The 22,798-nt window shown below is 40.3% G+C and overlaps 1 protein-coding gene across 1 annotated transcript in view; it reads left to right on the top strand.

The window, feature by feature from the left end:
- Positions 1-14,019: 14,019 nt before the first annotated feature.
- CA10 (carbonic anhydrase 10) overlaps positions 14,020-22,798 on the top strand; it is a 196,728-nt gene continuing 187,949 nt past the window's right edge. The window contains exons 1-3 of the mRNA XM_062591662.1: positions 14,020-14,124; positions 14,799-14,938; positions 15,197-15,284. Coding sequence (XP_062447646.1) covers positions 15,224-15,284 — 61 coding nt within the window. The 5' untranslated portion in view covers positions 14,020-14,124; positions 14,799-14,938; positions 15,197-15,223. The remainder of the gene's footprint in view (positions 14,125-14,798; positions 14,939-15,196; positions 15,285-22,798) is intronic.

Raw genomic sequence — 22,798 nt, forward strand, 5'->3', positions numbered from 1 at the left:
GGATCAAGAAGGAATTAAGCCAAGAGAAGCAGGTGTTTTGACTAGTCTTGGGCAGTAGCATATCTCTATATCTCAATGCAGATTTTAAAATTTCAGGAAGCTGACTGCTATTGAGTCAGCCCCTCAGCATGACATGCCTCAAAGACTTAAGCAATGACAAGAAGCCCGTCGCCTGGGGTATGGCAAAGGACAATTTAAGGATAAGCATCTCTAGAAGAGAATAAATTTCCCCTACCTGGAGACCAGCACACCTCCACCAGGTAGTAGAAAGATGACGCACAAATTGCAGTGTGCCCTGTTATCGGGTTACACACACTTCAGTGTGTATCGTGTTCTTTCCTGGATATTCATATAAAGAAGTCCATATGAACAAAGCTTATGTTTATTTTCACATATAGAGAAGAATATAGAGAAGTCCATGGGCAAGAGTTAATGCTGCCAGAAAACAGAACATAAACCAAGTATTTGTCAGGGACATACAAGTCAAAGGAATGGGACTTTCAATTTCAGCAGTGGCAGCTGTATTTCCTAAAGCAGTGTCAGATGATAGCAACCACCTTGGTTTTGTACATCAGAGCCCATCACCAGAGAGACTTTGCTGGAGCCAGAAGAAACAAAGCATACTTTAATAAAGTACTGCTACACACAAACAGAACAGGAAAAAAAAAAAAAGGGGGGGGGGGGGCCATGATAGGAAAAATCAGGATGGTTCTGCAAAGCAGGTTTATTTGATAAAAAAAAAAATCAGAGTTCTTTCCCATCCTATTTGCTTTTGTATTCTAAGGGAGAATAAGACTCTGTACTAGAAGCCTATTAGCAGTAACAGTGTTTTCAATACCTATAGGCAACAGGATTCAGACTCAAGTGTGAAAAACATGAATTCTACAAGGCATAGTCAGAGAAACATTTCTGTGATGCAAATATAATATATATGAAAGCTTTGCTCCCTGCAGCATCTAAGGCCTCATATCTGACAATTCTGCTAAAGAAAAAGGTAATTAATTATCATGCTAGGAAATATTGCAAAGGTGCTGCTCTTCCGCAGTTTCTGAACGTGGGCAGTTCTATACCTGTTGTTCCAGTTGTCCCTATGCAATATTTGGCCTTTTGAAAGTGGCCTCCCAAACATTAATGAATATTTGAGATTAAAATTAAAAGCTGAAGAGAAGGCTTGAAAGGCCACTGTATAAAAGACACTTTGGGATAAAATGGAGTATTAAGGTAAAGCTCATACTATAAAAAGAGATAAAAATCTTTTTCTCATCTCCCAGTTCACTGTGAGTTCCCTTTTCCAAAGCTGCACTTGGTAATTGTTTTTTTCTGCCCAGGTAACTGAAGTTAAGAAGGCACAATATTTTTGGAGGGAGATTTTCGGTAATGTATATATATATATATGTATGTATTCTATTTTATGACTAAACAATCAGATCTAGACTGTTGCAGCTTCACCAAAATATCTCTGTTTTCCAGGTGTTCGTAATTTCTTATTCTGACTGGCCATAGGTCTCACAGTGCATTAAAGTATGCATATGCCATATGCTTTGTATATCTTTTCATACCACACCATTCACGAAGGGCGTCCATGAAGCAATCTAGTGAGAAACAGCTAGCAATAAATTAAAAAAAAAAATCTGAAAAAATAAGAATTCTATTCAGATTTAACTCTGTTCAAGTAACATATAATTTGTATGCATACTAAGGTGTATTTGAGAATTATGTTTTAGACAGGTAATGAAAAAATATCCTCTTTTGCATAACCATTTTGTGTGCCCAAGGCTGCATTTACACATGCAAAAAATAATGGACCCAGATGCATACTTTGCATAAGGAGGATTGTGCTCGTTTCATAGTTACTGGCATTTATAAAACTTGAAAGACACACATTAAGATTCTCAGACTAAAGTGCATTATAACATGTATTAGACCATCTAGTCCAAGGCAGGAAGATTATACATTTGAATCAGGTTTGTATTTCTGAAAATCTGGGTTTTGATGATAAACAAATAACAAATGTGAGTTTTAGTAGTCGCAGCCAGCCATCTCCATGACCCAGTAAGAATTAAGTGCCTAAAATGACTATGTAGATCAGGTCTGTGCTGTGTGATAAACACCATCCTCACATCTAAACTATTTCTCAGTAGATAAAAATCAAGAACTACTTTGGCTGTAGACATTTCAGTATGAGTTTGAACTCTCCACCATTCTGTAGGCAAAATTCCTTCTGAGGCTAACAGGAATCTGCAAATAGTACATTTAACTGTGGAATTTCTTAGTCTTCTGTAGAGATCTGCCACCTTGAACAACTTCTCTATAGTCAAAGGCTCTAGCACTCTACAGTGCTACACTGTAGCAGACATTTTGTGTTTGCGTTAAGTCAGGACTTAGGTCCAAAGATTTACTACACAGTTCAAGTCTTCACAACAAATTTAGTAACAAAAAATATGTCAAGAATTCTCTTTCAGAAGGCAGTCTGCAAGGATTTGTTTTGCTGCATCACTCTATGCATCAAACATTTAATACACAGGACAAAATGAAAACAGGAGTGCTGAATTAGAAGCAAACGATCTGGATGCATGACTCACCCAAAAATGTTCCCATTATGATTACTAAATCCTCTGCTTCCCCCCTTTTTTTTTTTTTTTTTTTTCCTTTATTCTTGTGACAGGCTGAATATAGAAATGTTTCATTTACTATACTACTAATATATCTGGCTAGTAGATGAATGAATTACTTCCACTTCTTGCTCTTCCGTTTGCCCCCCTTCCTTACCATTTTTTGTCACTACAACTCAGTTCAATTGCTGTGCAGCCTTCCTAATAATACTGTGATTTCAAAGCAATGCCTTACTACATCCATAAACTGCCAAACCCTGCACATGCCCCTGGATCTCTGGGGAAAATTCAACAGCGAGATTATGTAATAAGGCTTTGCACAGAGGAGACTCACAGAAACAAACAAATTCAACTTAAACTTAGTGATTAATTCCTTTTTGTTCAGTTCAGACAGAACAGCAGCTTACAGGCAGAACTTTCAAGGAGATCTCACTACTGGACATCTTAAAGATACCTCTACTAACCTTGAAGTTTACTTTCAGATGGGCATTTTTATTGACAAAGGGACTTGTCTAGTGATCAAGGTTCTAAAACAGAAGATTTCTGCATAATATGCAAGTCATGCAAGATACATTTATATATGGTACTTCATATAACAATATTGCCATACAAATATAGTCTCTGTGCTAAATCGGCTTATTGGGAACCTTGAGAACAATATTCCTGTTAGTTTTATGGTGCACTAAGTTTCTCTTTAGAATAAACTGGTTTTATATAATTGGGATTGGTTATTTCCAAATAGAAGATAAACAAAACTTGATAGATTAAAGCAGATGAAGGGGAGAGATGGAGGAGGAATTTAAATCTTTAGTCTAATGGAGATAAGGTGTCAGAACAAAAGGTGCATCAGTATCCCAGGGAAGGTGGTTGTAATAAATGTGGGAGCAGCACACAGAATATCAGGGTAAAGAATGATGGCTTTGAAGGTGGAGAAAAGAAGAGAAAAGAAGAGGTTGTACTTAGCCTTCCTGTATTTAGCACTACCCTGAATAAGGTGGATATCTGTACATTATGAAGTGGCTTCCTTGACACTGGCAAATGCTGTCTCAGGAAGAAAGAAACCCAAACAATGGCAAGATCATAACACCAAGGCATTCCAAATGAGCATACAGTAGGCAGAAGAATCAGAAGAGGAAATCTAGGAAATAAATACGAAGATAGAATTATTGCAATGATAACAGATTGTGCTGGAAATTACAACAAATTGGAAAATAAATATTGAAGTTCTGTGCTGCTCAGATTACTATGACTAATATTTATAAATTGGGAATGTCAGTAACTCAAGCTAGCTATCATAAAATAAAATCCTAGAGAAGACAAGGCTATTAGTAATCTCTTTACTAGTTATAACATCACTGTGACCCCTGAGACGTCTGCAAATCTTTTAACTTGATCCACTAATTTTTGGACTGCTTTGCCTTAGGATTTTACTTCATGTTACATTTTCTTGAAGAGGTAAGATATGCAAAGGTGAGAATATAAACATTGATGGAAGAGAGTTTAACAAGGTTTCACTATATTAATATAGTAATTTTAATAACCTCATTTATAAATAATTGTCTGCAATGCTGCTGTACAATGCATAAAAAAATCTAATTAACCACAGTGAGTCTAGCAGAACTTCCACTGTCAGTCAACATAGCTGCAATATACGATGAAATTATTATGTGTGCTATTTGCACTATACACAAATTAATTGACATTTTGGACGGATGCTACCATGATCCTTTTACAGGCTACACTTGAAATAAAGTAAAATACATACCAAATGGAATTAAATCTAATTGAATAATGTAATACTAGCCTCAGTCCATTTCCCCCCAATCAAAGATGTAATAGGTTTTGTAATACTAATTATTAATGACTTGCCATTTGTAGAACAGATTTTTAACAGTTGAGCTAGGCTATCTACCAGCCTGTAATTTTCAAATTATCTTTTAATTTATTGAGATTACAGATTTTAATAGGTGATGAAGTTCCTTTCCAAAAACCTAACACAGTTTATTAAATTTTGGCAATGCATGGTTCCTGTATTTTGCACCTACAACTCTATTGAAAGATGATTATTTTGTTTCTACTCAATAGCAGGCCACTTAAATAATATAAACATCTCTAAACTCAAAGAAAAGTCCAATGATTCTGCCAAAACCACAGGAATTTACAAGTTTGACTGAGCAAACTGCACAAGCAGAGGGGATTGGTGGCTCTTGTTTTTGGTAAATATGGGTGTAGGAGAGAGCTGAGAAGAAGCAGCGACAAAGCCCAGAACTAGTGTAGACAGACAGATTTTTAAAAATAGCTTTATCATCCCACCTATGGTCTAGGGAATGCATCTGACTTACTTGATCAGGCAGAAAGATAAGCAGCATCTTCTCCATGTTGCCTGGTGAGAGACTGCATGGGGCAGCATGCTGCAGCCTGGAGTTGGCCACAATTGGTTGTACCAGAAGATGGCAATCCTAAAGCAGCGAAACCTCCGAGCCCTCCAGCTCTGCACAAGGGCCTGACTCTGAAATCAAGAATTTCACTGTTAGAAATTGTTCCACCCAGTCAGGTGGAAGACAGAAGCAAATACAAAAGTGATCACAGGATCAGGGTCTAACAGGTCAAAATCTATCCTGACTTACCTGCTGCTCTTAACAAGTGTCATAGCCCTTTCATTCAGCAAAGTCTTCTATTGCATGCTGAACAGAGCCAGGATGCTTTCAAACAAACAAATGTTTTATTTTAATCATATACTTAAGTGCTTTGCTGAATCATGGTCTACACTGGGGTAAAAGTTAGTATCAGAGATCTAAGGACTAAGTTTAGCATGCCACTTATTACCACTTTTGTTGTTTTAACAAAGAGGAAAGAGCTCACACTATTGCTAATAAAGTGATCTCTGACATTAAACCTTTTTTTTTTCCAAATACATTGCAAGTATTTTTTCTCTATGTAGAGTAGAACGGAAATGCTAGGTTGTATTTGCAACTGAATCACCTTAAATGAGGTTTTTGTTTTAGTAATGCTAAGCACACTTGTGGGACACAATAGCTAGTTCACGAAGGAGTTAAAGTATTCATCAACAGGAGTGCTTGGAAAGCACAGTAAACTGTGATCCATCACTTAGCTGTAGGCTTATGTGACATTTACAACAAGCATGTATATTTTGAGATAGTTGACAATGACATCTTTATGTTTTTGTTATCAAAGCTTCCATCTTACAATCCCCTTTGGTCCTGAGTATTGTTAAAAATGTGCCAGGGTTATGGCTGTTCATACCTTTCCTCTTCTAAGTGGTACAATGATCAGAGAAGAGCAAAGTTTTATGATCCCTTCAAGGTATTTGAAAATGACACTAAATGACGTTTATAAAGATTTCTAAAAGTCAGAAGAGCTTTATTTTCTTTTTGAGGGCTTGTTCTCACCTTTTGAATTGTGTTAGATGCCAATTCCTCCACTCTCTTTCTAGAAAAATACAATGCATAAGTTTCACAGCTCCCATAATTCTACTGATAGCACTTGCAGATCAGCTAGCATGGACTTTTTTGTGTAACAGCTATTCTTAGTACTTAGAAGCTACTTATCCTCAGAGCTTCCTGCTAGCATTAACTGTCACATTTTTGCATCCCCATGAGGATTATCCCCATTTTACAGAGGAAACCTATGGGACACAAAATCAATTTAAAAACCAAGGAATTCAGCTTTTGTAATTCTTTCTAGAACTTGGGAGATTTCAGGAAAGGAGTTAGGAACAGGATATTTTCATCTGAACTGTTGAGTGGGAAGCACAGGTGCAAATAAATACAAAAGCTTGGTTCATGCCGTAGCTGAGGAAGCGCCATTCAGACTGCAGCTATTCCAGTCCGTTGACTATGAACTGTCATTGTGCTGTATGAGATGCTGTGCCTCAGGATGCCTCGTACAAAAAACTTGAGTGTGTGGTCTGTCTTAAGCGCATGAATAATTCCATTTGCTGAATTACTTCTGTGATGAAAGTTAACCAGCTGGCGAAAGCCTGAATTGGGGCTTAATTCCAAAGGAAATCTGTTAAAAGTCAAAGGGTGAAACTTCTATTCACTTTAGTGGGCAAAAAGCTCAGGCCCATAATGGATGCTTTGTGGACATTCTCAACATGTGAAGAATAGCAGGAAATAACATACAATGGTAAGATGAGTGTATTAATCTCTGTTTTCAGAACACTCATATTAACTGACCTCACCTAAAAAGTACTGCAGAAGTGAGGTATTTTCTTGTAGAATAAAGGTCTATTTAAAGAAAACCTTGATTACGAAATATAGAAAATCTAGAGAGAACGATGCTACCTACTAAATGTGTTCCCTCTTCCTTCTTAACTATTAATAATTTCTGAAAAATACGGCAATGTATCACCCAGAAAAAAAAAATGGTTCATACATTGATTCAGAAAAATAATGAATAGAGAAAGACAGCAGTTTTAATAAGATTGGGTCTCATTGTCCATGTGCGCACAAACCTAAACAATATCCACACACAAAGAAGTCAGGGAACATGACTTCTCTCTTTGACATGCAGCCATTAAGTTCAAGCACAAAGCTCAGGAGAGAACAACTCCTACCGAGCTCCAGCTCTTCTCACTGGGTAGTCATGTGGGAAATGATGTACGCTCAGAGTTGACCTCTCTACCAAAAGCAGTAGTGGAAGATCTTAGCACAATGGGAAAAGTCCCCCATGAGTGGAGCATGTTACTTCCTAGTGGGAGCATGAGTTCTCCCCCCAGTCTACTCCAAAGGTAGCACAGCCTGAAAATTGGAAAAGGTAGCTGCCTTGGCTCACACACATATATATTATCAAACTGATATTGCAATTATCATTACTCTATCTGGCATAAGAAATTACATTAAATAGGCACCAGGTGACAATTTACTGTCAAAACTGTAATAAGCAACCAGTAAGATCCATATCAGAATCATTTTCAAGATGTGTTCTTTGCTTTTAGCTTGAGATGACTAAGAATCCTCAATATCAAAAAGATGTATATTGCTTTTGATCTTTTAATTAATTCAAACTTGCAAGAGAAAAGGATGGAGGCATGAAAACAGAAAGTGAGAATTTCTCTTTCTTGCTTTATAGCTACGGCAAGTAGCTTTAGAAATAGTCAGAAACATGTGGTGACATGCTGAGGTGCACGAGGGCAGCTTCACATCTCTTTTCCCAGACAAAGTTGCTTTGGGAGTGGCAAAGTTGGTCTTGTATGACTTCTGCTGCAATATATAACTGCAAGCAGTGTTCTGAACCATCCTACCCGTGGCGGCTAGGCCAAGCGTGCAGCTAAATGAGAGGGGACACAGAAGAACCATCAGTGTAGCCTGAACACCCCTGCTTGCTGGACCACTGGGAGACTGGCACAACTCACAGCTACCCACAGTGCCTTTGCTTTTTCACAAACCCAAGCGCTGGAGTAAAAGAATGTCCCTTGTCGTTCCCCACCACTCCTGGACTGCACCGCACTCTGTTATTACAGCAACACACAGGTGATCCTGTTCATTTATCTTTTTAATTACTGTTAACAATATACACTCAGTGACATACTCCCTAGCTGTGGGTGACCTGAATATTACAAGGACTATAATCACTGTACCACCTGAAGTCAATTTTATCTGGAGATGTTGACACTAGCAGAAAACCAAGATCGCCCACTCTACATGGCTACTCAGAAAAACCTACTCCAGTGGGCATGAAAAAGCCAAGACTCCCAAAGAACTTCTGAGGCTTACTGAGGAACTGCAAGATACCATGGTGTTTTAAACACTTTTGTGACTAATTTCTCACTTCCCGGAAAACTAAATGACTGCTGTTTATATTCATCTTCTTGAATTAAAAGAATGTTATTTCACAAATACTTCATGTCTTAGCACTATTTGCTGGAGTTCAGACTTGAAAAGGGGATTTGGGCTGAAAATAAGTCTTTATGATAATTAATGGACTGACTCACAGAAAAAAATCCACATTATTGACTTAATAGTTAACTGGCAGTCATTCTCCTTGTTCCTTTGTTGGGGATGTTTTTAACTTTAAATGCATTGCATCATTATCTTTAACAGTAAAATGTAATTTCCATCTCAATTTTGATAAAGACTATCAATACAGGAAAAGAATTACCTTAACATCCTTAGCATTGATAGATTCTAAGACGCTGCATTTTTATGATGATGATGTTAAATTTTTTATCAGTTTCCTTAGTGAGGTCAGCACTATTTATAAACACTAAAGATATTCTCAGAAAATATAGGAAAGCATGGAAGTAATAATATGTGAACCAGAATCACTAGAAATTAAATGGCAATACTATTTCTCAGTATTTATAATTACACTCTCAGCAACTCACCCATTGCTAGTGGCTTTCTAACAATAACTGTCTTAGCCCCTGAATCAAGAAAGTTCTTAAGCATATTTGCCATTTAAGTGAGGCTAGCTAAATGCTAAAAATGAGACCTCTGTCTGAGGACTTAGCTCAGGCACCGACAGGTAGGGAATCGCCAGGGGCAGCAGACTGCTGACAAGGAGGAAACCCTGGCAATGCGAAAACAGCTCCTTCAGGCCTGTCCTCTGTGGCTGCCTTGGACCCCCAGTGCAGCAGGTTGGGCCCACAATGCAATGGAGGGGCTTGGGCAATTCTGAGCTATTTTCTTCTCACTCTTGAGGTGGTGAAAGTCATTAGTGTCTTTATTACTGATGGTAAAAAATTATTTAACCTTGTTTTATCAATTTACTTGTGGAATTGAGGTCTGTTCTATAAATGTAAGAAAATGAGATACAGGGAGCTTGTCCAAAGCCACAGCGCTGGTAAAATCAGGACTATAAATTCTTTTCTAATCCCATACTTATTCCACGAGATTAGAGTGCTTCATACAGGCAATAAATAGGTACCAAAGACTTAAGAAGACAGATTTTGATTATCTAATTCTAAAAGAAATAGGTATGCATTTCTTTATCATAGCTTTCAAACATTTGCATAGAATACAAAGAATTTTTCTGGTAGGTTTTTGCAATTCATTATGGTATTACTGCCTTGTTGGCAATTTACTTGGAACTTGCACTGCAAGACATTCATACATACAGTCTAAAACCAAAAATCTTTTTTGTCTTACTTCTACAAACAATTCAGTTCATTGTAATAAAAACAAGTTAAACCTTGAACATAAGCTTGATTATAGAATAAACTTTAGACAAGAAGAGGCAGTGTCATATTTATGTGACATCTGACAGCAAGTTCAATGCTATCACTGTGATGGTTTATTCCAAGCAACCACTTTCCTTTCAGTGGCAATTAGGGCCCAGCTCTGGTAAAGTTCCTTGAACTGGACACTAAGACTGCTGATTTGAAAGATCTTCTAATGCTCGTTTGGACTTGGAGATCTTTGAGCTTTCTTTGGCCTGAGCAAACGGCCTCCCTGCACTGGGCCTTTCTTTGATTTTGATTTAACATTGATTCTGGTTCAGGCTTACATACTCGCCTGTTCCCAGTGGCAATTCAGAAGCTGATTCACAGCTTCTTCCACCATCCCTGCCATGGGGCTAGCAACCTCTAGGCAGGGGAAAACAGTAAGAACAGTAGCTGTCCCAGCTCTGCCAACTTAATTGCAGGAAACATGCCAGAAACTTCAGACATCTTAAACAGCAGGTCTTCACAGATCTGACTTATTTTGACAGAAATGGGCTAGGAAGCACCTGGGCAAGCTGCTGTACTAGATCAGTGGGAACCTTCAGCAGCACAGCAGTGACGAATGGCAGCAACCTCTTCATCAACACAGCACGAGCCCCATTCAAACCCATTTTGCTCAGAAGCTAACTGGCTCAAAACAATGTCTACAACAATCTTTACTGATCTAAGCTCTTTTTGAGTAAAATGAGTCTTCTGGCTCCTCTGAGAAGGTGTAAGCTTTTATTTCCTTTACTGATTTGGGGTATGTTATTATGTAAGTACTTTCTGAGCTTTCTTGGCATAGCTAAAACACAAAGTTTTTCTCTGTAGCTCTGGCCTCAAGAAATTAGGTGTCCAGTATGTAATTAATTTAAGCTAGGTACTCTTAAGCTCTGGTGGAAATCCCAGCCACAGCTTCCATCTTCACAATGGTGTGAATTGTGAAGTAAAATCTTCACAATTAAAACACATGAACATGCTTCAGAGACCTATCTAAAAACACTTTGTACTCATTTTTAACTCTAGGCACATGAATAGTCCATTGACTTCAGTACAGCTTAAAGGTTGGCAAGATTAGGTTTGAGAAGTTTAGCCGACTGTACAAATATGAATTGAAATCAAATAAATGCAGTAAATATCAAAACCCATCATTTTAGTGAGTTACAGAAGGAGTTTTGAATAGAAGCTTATTCAATAAAAGACTGATGCAGCAGCCAGTATTTTTGTCTATTTTGAACTTAAAATTACACCGATGTACACAAGTGAGTTATGTTCAGTTTTATAGCACCTTTTGCTTCTATCACAAATATATCATACTACATTAAACCTTTTCCACGGGATTAAATATGTTGTGCTAAATTTCTGCAGTAGGAGTCTGATCCAAAACTCACTGAAGTCCACAGAAACATTCCAATTGATTTCACCAGGCTTTGGAATAGGTCCATATTGACGTCCATTCAATTTGATTGAAGCAAGCTTTCCTTTGGGGCTGCAGCAGCCAATGTGGCCATAATGACTTCAAAACCAAACTTTAGGGTCACTGACAGTCAAATAGCATCACAGTAAGTATAGGACAACAGAATGAAATCATTACTATTTATCTAGACTAAAAAAAAAAAAAAAAAAAAAAAAAAAAAAAAAAAAAACGCATATTTTCTGAGCTCACCAGTATATTTTCCAGGTAAGAAAACATTTCAACTCTCCTTTGATCCCTGATAAGTATGTCAGACTGACTCACAAACTACTTAGTTATCCCAGCATAAGGGTTGTATGATAGGATAAACAGACCACATCAAAGTGATGTACAAACATTAATAATTTGGGATTTTTGACTATCTGCTAGCAGCCAACATCAACTGCCTAACTTTCCCTGGCATGTAATTTCTGTTTTCAGCTGGATCGTGCACAGCCTGTTTTAAAAGATAAAAAGATGCACTGTATGTCTACTGATTTAATCACTTACACACTGAGTAAGCAATCTTATTTAGCACAATCATCTCTTGAGTATATTCCTGCTGTTAAACTGATACCAAGGTTCCACTGTCGTCAACAGGAATTAAACATGAGCTTTCTGCATCAGATTTGGATTCTCTTGTCACCAGTCTGATTCCTGGCTGGCTTAACAGACAACACACCCTTTTTGCAACACATCATTTCAGTACAGACATTGGGAGGAAGGCTAGTCTTTCATATCTACTGCTTGATCCTGCAAGTTTCCTACTTACTTGCGACATTCATTTCCCACATATAATGCCATAATTTCAAGAAGACTAGTTCAGGAACAAGGATGGCTGTGTAAATATGACCATAAAGAAAAGGACCTTCATGGGTTTGTTAGGTTCTAGATTGGGATGTTATTTTAAGAAATGAGTTAGGAAAGCCCCAAAGAGAATTTACAGCCAAATCCATGGAAAACATTCAGCTCAGTAAAGGAATTTAGTAAACATCAATGGGAACATTACTGAGCATTCCCCTAACACTTAAACATGGCTAGACTACAGAGAGAAGATGGCACTCATTCCTTTTTTAATCCAAAAGTAGGAATTATTAACTTGGTTTTTAAAAAGACATAAAAAGATGAAAGTTGAATATGCTATTTTTCATGATTCTGAAAACAGAGAACATTCAATAAACAAGGTCTCAGGTTCAATAGTAATTATTTCTTCTGCTGATTTGAGGCTTCATTTGATAACACGATCCTAAAGGAATGATTTGGAAGGACTCCCGGCAGTCCTTATTATTTCATTAACTTTTCATGAACCAGATGCAAATCATATTTCAGCCTCTTTAAAAATCTATACCAGTTTGCTGCTTTTGGACAACTCATTCAGTGCCCAGAGACATATCTACATAATGGCATACCAGATTAATGCCTGCTTGCCCATAGGCTGCCTTAGTTCCCCAAATCTTATGCATCTTCATTTTGCCAAAAAGGGATAATTCTCAAATACTTAAACTTCTGTATTCAAACTACATTCAGCATCCTGCAGAAATGAAATCCCTCTTCCTTCACAGTCCCACTGTTTACTGAAAATCCATCAAAAATTACTGGAATTCTTTAAGCCAGGTCCTTTGCCCCTAAAGGCCTGAATGAGGCTGCCACCTGCACAGCCTCACTTCACTGCTCACATTGGACAGATAATGGCAATTACGTTGTTAAATTCAGAAACCTCTTACAAACCATCACAAGGGATAGAGTAAGCATCAGCAGAAACTGCTGCAGTGCAAGGAGCACTTACACTACCCAGAGAACCAGCAAAAGGAATGCAAGAAATCTCATTGACTAGTGAGCACCTGCAACCCAGTTCTTCCTTTCAAACCATGATGATTTTGTCCCATCCAGTTGCTTTGCAGCGCTCAAGAAACCTGATCTACCGCAATTATATACTGGCAGGATGACTTGAAACCTATCACTCCTACACATTTCTCAGAGGCGATACAAATAACAACCTAGCCTGTGGTTTGTTCTCGTAAAGATCCTCTCCCTCCCCATTCAGAGGGCCACATCTCCTCGTTTTGCTAGACTCCAGGCAAAGGTGCATTTTACAAGCGCGGCCTGGCCGGAGCACCGTTTATAAACCTGCCCGTGTTCAGTCTCGCATGCGGGCCTCCCCAGCTGGAGTATCTGCAGCGCGACCTGCGTGTGCCTGCAGAGCTGGGATGTCCCTCTGCAGCCCCAAGCCTCCCTCCCGCTCCCCGGCAGCGCTGCGCGAAGGCAGCCGCAGCCCGGGCGGGAGGCACCTTTCCGCAGCCGCCCTGGGCCGGGGTTTCGCTGCCTCCTCCCGCCGCCCGGGGCTCCCCGCGCCTCCCGCCGCGCTGCCTCTCCGAGCCGCCTTCCCTCCTCCGCAACGCGGAGCAGCAGCCTCCCCCGGGGCAGCTGCGCCTCTATTTTTAAGGGCAAGCGCGGATGCGCAGCCGAACCGAAGTGAGAGGCAGCTCTGGGCGGTGTCTGAGCGCACAGACCCCGAGGGGGCAGTGCGGACGGGAATCCCCCCGCCCCGGCACCGCCTCCGCGGCGCAGCGCCCGCCCGCCCCGCGCCCGTGCGCGCCGCCGCGCCGACCCCCGCCGTGCCCGGCGCTGCCGCCCGCCGCCGGCTCGCGGCACCCCGCAGCAGCGGCGCCTCCGCGGGGGAATGGCGAAATAGGCGCAATTAGGGGAGGGGGCGGGGGGGGAAGCCGAGGAGCTATGAGACCTCCTTACACTTAGGGGGGTGGTAGGCGGCTGCAGCGAGCTGCGCGGAGCTTGACCTCGATCTGTTTTTGGGACTGCAGGCGGGAGTGGCCAATCCGATGAGCTGAAAATAAAATAATAATAATAATAATAATAAAAAGCAGGAGGAATTTGGGGTAAGTAGGAGATTGCCCCGAAGCAGAGGCGGCTTGTTTAGCCGGGGGGCGGGGTTGGTCGCTGCAGAAGTACGGTGGATTCGGGAATGCAATTAGGCAATGCAATTAGGCATGCATCGCAATGCAAGTACTTCGCTAACTCTCCGCTGCATCGTTTTGCTGCCCTTCCTACCACCAAACCTGCGAGAAGTTTTTTTTTAATTTTCTTGTTGTTTAAATAAGTTTTTAATACGATCGCGCATCAGCACCCTGAGCAAAGCCCCCGCTGCTTGCAAACTCTGGACTTCTGCAACCTCGGCCTTTGGGGGCGCGGGGGTGACGGACGGCGAGAGCCTGCTCGGTCCCGCGCGGCGGCCGGGGCGTTTGCGCGCAGCGAGCGCCGCGGAGCCGCGGGGCCGGGCGGCGCGGCGCGGCGCGGCTCGGCTCGGCTCGGCGCGGCCGGGGCCGGCGGGGCCATCCCGGCCGCGGAAGGGCCGCTCGGTGCGCGGGGCAAGGACGACCCCTGCAGTCGCCTGGCGGAAAGCCGGCGCGGCTCGCCGGGGATTGCAGAAAGCCCGGCAGGGCTGCAGAGAGCCGGCTGCTACGTGCTGCGCTCAGCGGCGCGGAGGTGCGGTGCCAGGCAGGGGGGGCCAGGGCGTTGCAGCGGTATTAATCTCTTTCCGCTCATTTTGTAGCAGCAGCAGGAGAGGAGCCCCCTCCCGCCGCCGCCTCCCCTCGGGCACGCTGGCGCGGCCCCGCTGAGACGGGCAGAGTTTGGGGTTAACTTGCATCTGGCCGCCCTGGAATAGAGACTCTCCGGACCGGATCAGTTGGGGTTTGTTGTCTATGTCTTGTTGGGAAATCTGGTGGATTTTTTTCTCACTGGTGGAGGAAGAGCCCGGTGCTGGCAGTTGGCTTCTTGGTCTTTTTTGGAGGGCGAAGGAAGGGAAGGGATCTCGCTTGAGCCGTGCAGAGAGAGCGCTCGGACATGTGTTGTCAGCACATCTGGGGAATACAGTCTGCAAGTCCGAAAGGAAATTTGCTGGGATCGTTCAAACTGCGATATTGATCTTTGTTATTTTTTTTCGCCGAGGAATGCACTTGGCATGAGAATCGGAGGATGGAAATTGTTTGGGAGGTGCTTTTCCTTCTGCAAGCGAATTTCATCGTCTGCATTTCAGGTACGCAGCTAGTGCAGAAAGGGCAGGCAGAGGGGAGAAATACCATAGCGGGTCCCCAGGCTTCCCTTTAGCAGGGCAGTAAGAGTTACAGGTAAAATCAAAACAGTAGTTGAAAAATGTATGCATAATGGTATTGTGAGTGGATCGTGACTGAATGTAAGAGCCATCAATCCCCCCTCCCACCCCACATTTATTCTGGTACCTGTTTAGTAATTATGATACGTTGGTTGCAATAAATAACCACAGGGTACTGATTAAGCAGATGTTTATAATTCCTAATGTACTCCGGTTGTGATAATTAATCCCAACATTGCAGTAATCCCAGCATTTTGTGGCTCCTAAAGTTCTTAAACTCGGCTGATCTGTGGGTCTTAAAAGGGTTGCGGTTCATTGGATGAGTTGTCATGTTCTGGTGCCACATTTCAGGGACTGCAAAAAGAGGAATGACAGAATCCTCTAAAGACTGTGCCTCTGCTTTTAAAAGGAGATTTACTGGGGCTGTGCTCTGAAAATGAACTAAAAAAAAACATCCAAAGAACTCCACAGTGGCTGGGATTCCGGCTTTAGGCTTCTCATTTGAAGGTTGCAGAGATCTCTCTCCCTTCAGCATGTAGAAGTCAGGTAATTTCAGTTGTCACTAGAGCTTGTCCAATTAATGAATAGGCACGGCCGGGTGTCTAGCGTAAAGGATTGGACCAATTTATTCTTGGGGAAAACACTCTTTTCTGCTGCACAAGAAAAGGCTGCCTTGTTAATTTGTCATGTCAGTCATGCTGGAATAATTATGTTGCAGGAGCAGTAGTGGGGAGGTGGCCAGTTTTCTAGTTTGGGACTTTCAGGAAGCCCCATGGGAATCCAGGCTGCCTGCATCTCCTGCTGCTCCACTTCTCTGCAGACTGCTTCTGCCCTCACGGCGTTGCATAAGTCTAGAAATGGGAACGCAGGCAGCACCAGGCATAGCTCTACGGCGGGTGCGAAATCCTGGGGGCCCCTCAGCTGGCATGTGCTTAGGGAGAGCGAGCTGCTAAGCTCCCTTGGGACCAGGCAGTGCTTGGCAGTGCCAGCCCCTTGGCACCCAGCTAGCTGCACCTGCAGCGTCTCGTGTTGGCAGTGCCTGCCCCTGCTGCGCTTTCTGCAGCAGCTCCCTACTGATCCACCCTTACCACCTTTGCACTGGCAACACTTGTACTGACATTTAGGGTGGCAGCATCTATGGTGATTTGCATTGTCTGCACCTGCCCCAAAACTTTTCCTATTCCGGAGCTGACAGTGTTTATGCCAGCCCACTGAGTATGTCAGCCCTTCTTTTATCCCCATGAACTGAAACCATCTGCCAGCAGGCACCAAGGTGATGCTGGCAGCACCCCAAGCTGACCTTCCACTTGTGCCCATTGGTACCACCAGAATAATTCATTCTCTTTAGAACAGCAAAACCTGCTTCCTCTTGTCATTTAAATCTCGCACTTATCTGTTTAGCTCAGCGTGATATGCCACCTGTCCAGCTCTCTTCAAATTAGGCACTTCTCTTAAGTACCACAATGAGAACGGAAAAATGAAGCACATCGTTTTCTTGGCTATTCTGACAGTAATATCTTGCGACAGGAAGAAGCTGTCCCATTCTGTGCAGGTCCTTATGCCATGTATTTAGCTGCCAGTGTTTCCTAATCTTTTCCCCTTTCTTTCCTCCTCTTCAGAAATTGGCACCCAAGCGTCTGAAACTGATAGAGGGATCAGTCCTGCAGGGGCTCTCTTGGCTCACCATCTCCCTCTAGCACTAGGAACAGCCTGATATCAATCTCTTCCCCTCTTTTCTCTCCTTTTCCCCTCTTTTCTCTCCTCTTCACCTCTTTTCTCTTGCTGTTTTTTTTCTTTTTCTTTTTTTTTCTTTTTTTGAATAAAGTGAATAAGTGGATGGTGGGATGCTTTTGCTGCATGAATAAAGCTGTGGTTTCAAACAACTTGTTTTAACCACATAGAGCATCCTCTGCATACATGTAGCCTTTGGTTTCTTTTTTCTTTCTTTTTCCCTAGAGATCTTTATTTTTTCAGGAATTATTAGTCATCTTGGTAAAAGGGATTTAGATCTGTAGATATCTGACTGGCAGTAATGCTTTATATCTTTTCTCTGTCATCCTTTTCACACTATGTTTTGTAGCATATTATCTAGCTCTGATGTCTGGGTAACAGCTGAAGTATGAGAAGGTGTAATGAAGCCTGTTAACGTTTGCCTTAACTTAACACTGGATTCCAGAAACTGCATATTTTCTGTACTTTAGCATTGCTCATTCGTTCAACATGTTACTTTAAAAAGACACTAATTTAGGCATATTACTGCAGATTACAGAAAAGTGAATTAAGGAGTGACGTAATACTGCTTTTCTTTCTTTCTTTCTTTCTTTGATAAGTCATTTGTTTCAGCAATGAAGATGCGAGACTGCTTTTCTGTGCATGATCTTTCCTGAACATTAGCAGAGACTTGATTCAGTGTGTATTTAAATATGTGATAGTCTTCCAACTAATTTCAGTGGGGATTGGATTAGGGACTTCTAAGGGCTGCTGTTCGAAGGGTGATGTCAGTTACTGAATTGAATAGACTATTAACTAGATGCTTTTAACTAGATCATCACTATTAGCAAACTTACTTAAGATAAGTTCAATGTTCCATTACACTGTCCTTTGCTATGCATTTACCTGACATGCTTAAATATAGATTGTACTGAATATAGATCTTCATTTACTTACGCTGCATTTTTTACTTAAATGTAGTAATGACATTCTAACATATAATTGGCTTTTTGGTATATCTTACATGCATGAATTTTTGTGACATATGTTAATTTTGATAGCATCTTAAGAGTGCTTAGTGTGGAAAGTAATTTAATCTATGAAAGAAGACATATATATTTAATAAATTATTTTATACCTAACATTTTTCATTGGCCAGCTACCTCTGTATATGTTAGATTGCTTAGTTTGGAAGAAATGGTACTGAGATACATGACTGATTTTTTTTTTGATTACTGGTCTATGTGTTTGGAAAATAATTTGTATTGCTGTGTGAACTTTGTAAACTGAGTATTTTTGTTTTCTTGGCATACTGAATGAAGGCTTTTGCTACTTGAAATTGTTTGTTTGAAAGGAGAATCTAGTTTCCTTGTACAAATGCAGATGAGAAATAAGAACAGACTGAGGGACCAAGAAAACAATTTCTGCCCTTCAGAAAGAAATGAAAGCCCTCTTTTTCCCTACTAAGTAAGTCATGGTGCATATTGAGTTATAGTCTCTAAGGAAAAACTGTCATGATTTATATTATGATTTTAGAAGTTTTGTTTCTTTTAATGATACTACAGCACAGAAGGAACACAGGGTTCTGGAAGTGAAGATGTCCTATAAAAAGGATGCAAAAATAAGATCCTTCTAGTTATTGTTTCTTTGATGATGCATATAGTCATGACAGGGGGCTTACCATGTTGTACAGAAAGAGGATTATACTTGTTGGTATGATGTCCAAAATTTCCTTTCTGGGTAAGAATACCACTAAGGATTAATTAGCATCCGTATTCTTAGTTGTAGATGGGATGTTGTTTGTCCCATAATGGCTGCCACATTTGCTTGCACAGACATTTGTATAAGCTGTGTTTTATTCTTTTTATGATTTTAGATATTAGCAATCAGTTTCAAGAAAACTGTTCTTTTCAAGGAAGTGCTTTCCAGCTGTTTCATTTAAATAAGGAAACACTACTGCTGTATGCATTCATTGCTTAAAAAGGTCTCTACATACATTTTCTGTTAATCCATCAACAAATTGACTTACAGAACCTGCATATTCAAAATCCTTGTGGCTTCCTATGGATTGATACATTACCTCTTACTCTTTGGGCTTACAGGAACTAATGTGGATGAGATTCACGGAAGTCCTACAGAGCTCTTAGTATTCGAAAGTACGCTCATCCTTTGCCATTGTCCTCAAGTCATGTACGGCCATATCCTGTTTATGATGTAATTTCTTTGGCCTGTTTGGCTCCACAGAGAGGCCATTAATTATGTATCATGAACAACAGCATCAAGAGCAGTGAGATGGTATCAAGGAACTCATGCCTGTCAAGAATTCCTGTGTATTGAACATGTGATATAGCACCTTCTGGCACTGAGGACTAGGACTGTATGTGGAGCATAGCAGCACTTCATTTTCTGTCTTGCTGCTGCTACAGTTTCTGAGCTCTTATTACCTGGCATAACACAGAGATAGAGGTTCTATACGAACTCTAAATAATGCCAAAGTTGAATTAGCTGTTGAGTGATGATCTGCAAGGTCTGATAACTCATATTCTTCTCTCAACCATTACTACAATCTGAGATAATTCAAACTAGCATAAGTAGTGTTATAGAAAAGAAGAATATGAAGGCTCTAATGCCGTTAGTAACCATCACTGAATGGTTCACTGTATTTTTGGACAAAAACGTTGAAATCAAGTTAAATGTCACAGAAATGACTTTTTTCTGGCAGGTTTGTTAAGTAAGGAATGTAATATCCTAGGGGAAAGAATTATTCATACCACTGATGTATCTAAGAGAAGAGTAATCTCTAGGAACATAGGAAGGTGTAACAGGTAGCCTAGTGCACCTGGTGACTAAGAGCTTCTGGCAGCCAATCCATTATAGTATTCTTTCTTTTCTTGGTCCCATCCCTACAGCTCGATGTGTGTGGGCAAACCTGCCTGTATGGAGTTTGTTGATGTTACTGAAAATCCATGTGGACTCAAATCCTCCTGCTCACAGTCAAACACAGGATGGAGGCCATATGTTGGATCTAAAGAGTCCCAGTTTCTTAGCACTTGAAAGCTTTCTCGCTTGAGAGATGTTGCTGCCTTTTCAGAAGGTGTGAAGATGTTTCTGCTCTAAAATTTTATGGAAATAGTTTTGTAGTCTCCTATAAATGTCTACTTTATTTCTTTTTGTGTCCTGTATTTTTCATCAATCTATTTTTATTGTTAGCTCTGTAGCTACAGCGTGACCAGATAGGCACTTAAATGGCAAAACAACAAACATTTTAACTTATGTAAAGGTAGTAGAAGAAAATGTATATGAATAGTTTCACTCATGTTATGCTGAGCTATTTTCCATCCAATAAACCTAGGGGAAGAAACTCATAATAATTGCTATTGTTTTGCAAATCTCAGTGATGAAGATAGCCAGTTTTCAAAGAGGTTTCTTTGCCTTGTTCTGTTGCCTCATTGTTAATGCAATTGAAGTAGATACCAAACCTCCAAGACTGAATTGTTTTAAAAAGGACTAAAACTCCAACACACCATCTCAATTTAAAAGTATTCTTGAAGTCTTTGAGATGCAACTGATGTTACAGACAAGTTTTTCCCTTCAAATTCTAGGAGGAGTTTCAGTTTAAAATCTACAACACCTAGATTTAAAATTCAGCAAGAATTGAAATAACTATCCCTTTGAATTACGAATATGTTACTTGCATACAAATGAAGGAGGAATGCTTGCTTACCATAAAAGGCTGTTTTGCTTATCTGCTGCTATTGATCAAAGTATTGCTTTTTTACTTGGCTGAAAGTTGTAATTTAGCTGAAGAGAGAGCTTTTCTTTTCACCATTGCTAATTGTTTATGCCTAAATTTACATGGCAAAGACTGAACTGGATAATTCACCCATCTGTGGTTTAAATGAAAAGTATGAAATGTTTTTCTGAAAAGAAAGTAGTGAACAGACTATATATATGTGTGTGTGTGTGTGTGTGTGTGTATTTATATACACACAGTGAGAGAGTATCTTTCTATTCAACAGAATAATAAACTGAATAAATTCTCTTTAGTTTTCCCAGAGAAGCCGTTTTGCATATTGTGTTCTAATCAAAGTTGTACTTCCTTTTGTTTTCTGCTAATAATTGACAAGGTTCTACAGGCATGGTGATGTACAAGCTTAATAGTATCTTTTGAAACTGGACAGTTAGCAGAAAACTATATAAAACAGCAGAAAACTATATAAAGCAGCTTGTGCAGCAGACAAAAGTAAGCGACAGCTAGTTATGAACAGCCCTTGTGATATGTGATGTAACACTGTGATAAGTATTATTTTGCTCTTATCTTGTTTTTGGTTGACATTTGGGGTAGGAAGGCATAAGAAAACATATATTCACACCCACTTTAAAAGACCTTGGAACTCTGAGAATATTATAAATGGCTTTTTAGTGTTAATCGGATTTGGGCCTTATGAGTTGCAAAAACTTAAAGCCTGACAGTGAGAAAGGCTTTACATGGCAGTTCTCTGTACTCCTAATGAGTGCGCTGGGGTGCCATGTCCAGCTCTATCCAGGATTAGAACCTTAATACATTTCATTTTCTTTTTTATTCTATTCATCTTGAAAAACTAAAGGAGATCACTTCTAACATATGTAAAGTACCAAAAGCAGTGCTGAGAACTAAACAGAAGAAATGCTGTCATTGGTTTATTTTGCATACGAAAACATTTGATCTGGATTTGTGCATCGGTAGTAAAATTAATATTAAGCTCAAATACCAGGGAATGTCACCTTTTGTAATGTTCCTGACAGGAAAAATATCAGAGCAGCTGTAGTTTACAAATAACTAATTAGAATTTATTTTTAAGAAGATACTGAAGTAAGTATAAAGATAGACATTATCCATAATGTTCTCTGTTCATTTTGACATTCTTTCTTCCTCCCTGTATGATTCATGCTTAATCAAGTTCCAAATAGTGTGTATTTGTCATGAGCCTTTTAAGTAGGGAACAGATAGAATTGTGCATTGACTAGTCCAAGGTGGCTGTTAAGCACATGCAGAAAAGAGGAAGCTAAGCAACATTATACTTTTTTCTCTCCAAACGAGTTGACATATCTAACTTCTGGAAATAATTTTTGAGTATGGGGAATGGTAGCTAGAGTTAGAGGGAAAATACATTTTTTTACAAAATCATCTTCATGTCATTTCTGTGGGTTGTTTCAAATTTAATTTAAAGCTTTCCCATTATTAACTACCATAATGCCCTGTTCTACTTCAATAATAGTCCTCAGAATAGAGTTTTTCTGTTCTGCCATGGGTAGAAATACCAGCACAGCAGGACTCTTACAGAATTTACCTTATTAATGCTAATGGAAAAAGATACTGAGCAGTAATACAGAAAGGTCTTTTGCTATGTTTGACTGTGGAAAACTGCATCATTTGAAGTGATGTTGGAATGACCATGATTTCTGGCAAACCCTGCCTGCTAGCAGTAATCCCAGGAGCAAGCCAGTTGGGCAGCTCAAGGAAAGATTGCTGCTGCCACTGCTAAATTTTGCTTGGCAAGACGACATACATGAGCCACTAGAAAGAGCATTAATTTGCATTTGCCATCAGGGCAGAGAAAAAATCTGAATATTACCTTCTCTTCAGGAAAAAGGCAGGACTCGAGATTATTTGCACTTGCTGGCTGAAAAGGGTAACACCACCATACTACCTGAAAAGGAAATTTTATTGAGACTAAGCTGTTTGTTTG

The sequence above is a fragment of the Rhea pennata genome, chromosome 19 (genome assembly GCF_028389875.1).
Source record: "Rhea pennata isolate bPtePen1 chromosome 19, bPtePen1.pri, whole genome shotgun sequence".
Classification (NCBI taxonomy): Eukaryota; Metazoa; Chordata; class Aves; order Rheiformes; family Rheidae; genus Rhea; species Rhea pennata.